The sequence below is a fragment of the Mycena indigotica genome, assembly GCF_014461135.1.
Source record: "Mycena indigotica strain 171206Taipei chromosome Unknown Mind.scaff0002, whole genome shotgun sequence".
Taxonomy (NCBI): Eukaryota; Fungi; Basidiomycota; class Agaricomycetes; order Agaricales; family Mycenaceae; genus Mycena; species Mycena indigotica.
The window spans coordinates 1777946-1783342 of record NW_023503001.1 but is presented as its reverse complement, the minus strand read 5'-3'; the positions used below and the strand labels follow the sequence as shown (position 1 = coordinate 1783342).

The window sequence follows — 5397 nt, the reverse complement described above, 5'->3', positions numbered from 1 at the left end:
AGTCGACGAAGATATTCGTCATCAAACTCTGGATTTGGCGTGAGCCCTCCGTGGCTAATTTGATGCAGATTATCGACAACGAGACGTCTCGAATTGAAGATATTCATGCAGGGACTTCCACGCGTCCACGCGCTCGCAGCAGGAATTACGGGACGTGGCAACCAAGGGACTACCGAAGTGTCTGTATGACCAGCGTTGGCTTCAGTCTCGCACTGTCAAGCAATTAAGAGAGCTTGAAGTTTCCCGTTGTTTGTCGCGGCAACTGATCGTATGACTTGAATTATCAGTTACTTGATGCTCTTGTAAGATAAACGAAGTGATTTACGGATAGCGGGTAGTGAGTGAGAGCGAGTGACTGAGCTCCAAAAATGGTTTGAGGCAGTAAGAGCTCAGCAGCGAAGACGATTGTGTCACGGTTGACTCCAGTTCCAGGCCATCGCAGATAAGACTGTGCCGCTGTATGCAGCTGGCTCCAGTCTTATGGATCTTGAAGGTTCAAGTCAAGTTCAGGTATCGCCGTCGGCGTCACTACTATCAGCGTGTCACGGCCATGATGTGACACGCGCCGACATTCTTTTCCCAAACTTCAAGGACGCCGACTCACTTTCGCAGCCACCACACCGGAGTTCTCAGACGCATACGTTGAGCCTCTGACAGCAAACGATCCGTACTGCCCACCTCTCAACGTCCGTTCACCTTGTTGTCGGCTGACCTGCGCTAACGAACATCCAGACTTCAACTCCAACAGAATACATAGCGACCAAGAACTCTGCAGACCTAGACGCATACGTCAGGCTGCTCCTTCATCCAGCTCACAGGTTGTTTTCCGCCGCTGCTTCACCGATATCGCCGGGTGTTTACCGCCAGGCGACACAAGTCACTCGACGCGTTTGTTGTGTATATTCTCAGCTGGGTAAAGCGGGCCTCATATCTCTGCCTGCTAGTCCACTGGTATCACGTCCCGCGTCGAAAATGAGTTTCATGTCGCGTCCCCAACGGGTCCGATAAATATTTACTTGACCATCATCAGCGGCGAACACGTGCTATGTATCAATTCTTCACTGCATCAACAGGACCAGGCTCCGATAATCATATAGCCGTAACACTAGACGTTTCCCTGCCACCTTCCCTCCCTATCACTCCCATTGCATCAATGGAGATTAACATGGCCAGGACAAGACGGACAACGAGCGAGCAAAGCAAAAAGAGGGACGCAGATAGAACCCCGTGGGAGCTCTCGGTGGACAGAAGCGGTGGAAGCTTTACTGACGACCCTGCCCAGCCGATGCACTCCCCCCCGCCTGGTTTGCTTACTTTCACAAATGAGTCTCCTCGGACCCCAATTCAACGGCATGCCGGATTGTTGGACCCAATGGACGCTGCGTCGGGACGGGGTGGTCTCTTAACTCGACATCTTGTCAGCACTCTATCCTCCAGTGCAAGAATGGCTCCGTTCCAAGTCAAGAAAGCTAACGCCCTCGAACCTTACCGGGTTTTTGCAGATCTAGACGTGGGTTGGATGCTGGAAGGTACGGCTATGCAGTTTATCGGGAGAAAGTAGATGTGGGGACTGTTCTGGCTGCTTTCTGCTAGTCTACGTAGTCAGTTTGGGTCAATAAAATACTAAGTAGTCGCTCGTGCAATCACATGGGCGTGAATATTGATTATGTAATGACCCGGCGTGACGATTCGACAATATTCTTAACAAAAACACCCTTCTTCCAGAACAGTGGCAGAACATGCCCAACCTTTTAGCTCATACAAGCCACAGCCACGGGCTGCGCACCACTCTTCATTCTTTTATTCCACTACGACTCCTTCGATTGGATGGCTCGGACGTCTAGAGGAGCCAAGGTATGGCCTATAATCTCATGTTTGCCCCATACTCAACTGCTCTCTTTCGCTAGGCTGCCTCACCTAAGTAAACGGTCCAGTATGCTCTCACTATGACTGAATTCTGTTCAGGAAAAAAGACCAGGGCTTGACATACCGCCAACGGGTTATTTGTCGCAAACTACATTCGCTCCATCAATTCACTCAAGAGGAAATTGCGATAGCGGTGGGCAGGCCTCTAATTACAGTACGGAGAGCCCTTAGAAATCGGTGCGACCTGCGTCCGAAAGCAAAGTATCAAAAGGCAGTCGACAATCTTTGCCACGACTCCCGCATTCTGCAGGGTAATATAGCCCTTTACGATGAAATACTCGTGCGTGATTTTAGTTTCAAGTTCAGCCTTTGGCACGGCTCATATCTGAATCACAGAAGAGAGCCCAGAGGAACAAAAACACAAACCTTCAGCGCGGTCGCTCTGCAAAAAACACGACAAGTTCAGCCAAGGGTAGTATATGACCCCCCTTGGTGCCTGCATCTCTCCGCCGGTTTCCCTGACCAACCATTCCTGTCAACCCGTTTTTGAGGAGCAATAGAGGCAAAGAACCAATTTTGCATGTCGTTACGACGCGATTTGCGAGGGGGTCGAGGCTGCCAAAAGTCAGCGTGATTTCCTTCTTTCCATAATCTGATCAACTTGTCTAGATGTCAATGGCCTATATTGACATTACTCTGCCCCTAATCCAACGTCAACGTGCACTAAACGAAACATACAATTGTGTCTGCGTGCTCTGCGGACAGGAAGGGAAGCGGGCAGATCCAAGAGAGTCTGTTTGGTGCTCCAAGCATGTGGTAGGTTGTGTGTCCCATGCCGACTGAAGGTAATTTTGCTGTTTTCGTCTACGACAACTTTTCAGTATTCGATAGATGACCCATTGTTCCAATGCGACTCCTGCAATACTGTGCTTCGCGCCACCGATGCAGTTTTGGACGCAACATGAGTTGGCCAGCAAGGGCTCGACAAGGCCCAATCTGTCCAATTTTCTGGTGAATATTGTGCTAGACATTCGCAGACCGTAACAAGTCCCAGCAGTTAAGAAGACGGTACGATACCTTTCAAATAAAATCAAATCACTCAATATCGCTGGCTTCAGCGGAGGAGTTTGACCCCGACCGTTTTATCGATGAACGACTTCAGAAGCATCTGGTCCCCAATCCATTCCAGTTTCTCCCGTATGTTGTCGACGCTGTTGCCAGCCCAAGCTTATAAACCTCATGTATAGCTTCAACGCTGTCACGGTACCACAGATCTGTCTTGGTCAACAATTTGCCTACAACGAGATGTCCTACGTGCTCGTTCGCCTCCTGCAACATTCCTCATCCATCAAACTGGATCCTGAGGCAGCACCACCGGCTGCGTGTGTACCAGAAAGTTGGAAGGGCCAGCCTGGGAGGAAAGGCATTGAGCTGTTTATATCTGAATCAAACTTGACCCTCCATGCAAAGGTATGCTTAGTTCTTTTGGGGTAGGATTTTTCTGTTGACATGAATGTAGGTGGTAGATATGTGGGTCAAGATGGGGCAAGTGTAGCAGCAGCAAAAATAAGTTGTTGTAATTTTTTCAATCCATAACCCTCTATAGCAACTCTATGGCAACAATTCTGTGATTGCTATGCTCAAAAAGTTCAACTCCACACCCTTCATTTTGCCTTCCCCACCGAATGAGTTTTCCACCGCAATCTTGACACGTTCCCGATTCTTCCAACCAGCCATGCCTTGAAAATACTTCATCTCAGTGAAGCCTTGTGCTTGGAGGAGCGGAATGTGGTGGGTGAAATCGAAGCCAACGATGTTGGCCAGGAATGATCGGACTTCTTCGTCAACAGCGTCGAGACTTTGAGCATTGGATGTTGAGACTGATTGCGAAGCCGGGACAATCTGGGATGCTCCAGAGCGCGCAAGTTCATGGGGCGGTACGGGCGAGCACGGGTCGCTCACGGACAATATGACGAATTGGGTTGAACCGTTCGATGACGCGGGTTTGTTGATTTCTAGCGACGCTGCTGGCAGGAATTTTGGCAGCAGTAAGACTGTTCACGCCGCTTCCACCTGCCGATGCCTCCGGCTCGATGTCATTCCGATTACCAGTACCGCCGTGACCAACTTGGACGCGCGACTTAACAGGCACTCTGTGAGTTGAGCGATCTCCATCTCCCTCAGAGTTTGTCTACATAGAACGTGATTTTGTGTTGTCACTGGCCTAATGTTCATACGCACTGCTGGAGGAAAAGCTTTCTTCCAGTCTTCACCGGCAGCGCCTAGGCATGCATAATCGTCGTCCTCGTCGCGAGTTGTGTAGTTATTATGGACGGCTTTGAAAATTTGATTGGAGTTAACACCCATGATGCTTGCAAGTTTTTGGTGGGTGTATGTCTCGGGATCGCTCCGGTAGACAATCCGGATGATGGCACGGTGCTGGCGATCGAGCCATGGTGTGCTCACGGGAATCTCAGAGGTGATTTGCTTGCTGGGGCGAACCCTGTGGACTCACCGCTTGCCTTCGTTACTTTTGGACCGGACTTTGTTGGATTTTCCGGCTTTACGAGCAAGAACATCGGCAATGGTCGGGTACGAGCGCCAGCTACCACTGAAGTTGCAGATTTTCGAGTCAACGGCCGCTGCCGCTTGTTGGACGGGGACGCCCTTGTTTGCTTTTTTCTCTTGGCTCCCTCGATTTTACCCTCGCTGCCGTCAACGTCGCGGTCAGATTCCGCCTCGTCCGAGTCCATCTTTAGGATCACAAAATGATGTTTTCAGGTGAAGACTTGCTAACAAAGGGCCGCGGTGCTTGAGCGTAGTGGTTATATGCCGAGTGACGATGACATACCGAATTTGTTCGAGGACGAGGTGGGGTGGAAGACGAAGACGAAATCAAACGATCGAATCGCGTGGATCCCGGCCAGATGCCGTGTCGGCGGCGAACACGGCACAGCTCACGCGACAGACCGATGGCCGATCACTTGGCGTTTCCGTCCATGTTGGCAGCCAAATCGGATTGCAAGCCACAAGGAAGCTCGCTCGAAGCCAAACGAAATCCGAGTCAGTCGCCGTCTGACGCGAGAAGGACATGAACTTGAAGCCGCCTTTTGGCATTGGGGTGGCCTCTTGTATCTGAGCGGTGAACGTTGACAATGCGCGCAAACCACGATTCCATCCGCATTAACATGCGGCTCGTTGGCTACTTGGTATCTTTGCCGCAATGGTGCAAAGGACTGAAGCACAAAGTATGTCGTCTTCCTCCCTTTCTCCCTGTCAACTCACTCTGCTCTAGTCACTATCAACTCGTTGCAAGTCGACAATCAAGTAATGCCCATTGGCATCGACGTTACTCCTCGCTTTTTGTGGAAAGTGGCTTCAAATGCTCGCAGTGCCATACTAGCAACACAAACCTCCCAGCGCCTCACTGTCTCTGCCACCGGCGCCGGGAAATCCGATGTTTGGGACTCTGGGGTTGTTACTTCTTCCACTCCATACCTCGCTCCATACGCTGCCAGTGGCCCCGCTCTT

The 5397-nt window shown here is 50.7% G+C and overlaps 1 protein-coding gene across 1 annotated transcript; it reads left to right on the top strand.

The window, feature by feature from the left end:
* Nucleotides 1-2808: 2808 nt before the first annotated feature.
* On the top strand, nt 2809-3421 carry MIND_00195400 (uncharacterized protein; the record flags this gene model as incomplete). The annotated part of the gene is made up of 4 exons (XM_037358860.1): nt 2809-2877; nt 2921-3063; nt 3114-3336; nt 3386-3421. The coding sequence occupies 4 exons, from the start codon at nt 2809-2811 to the stop codon at nt 3419-3421; spliced, it is 471 nt and encodes a 156-aa protein (XP_037223955.1).
* Nucleotides 3422-5397: the final 1976 nt, after the last annotated feature.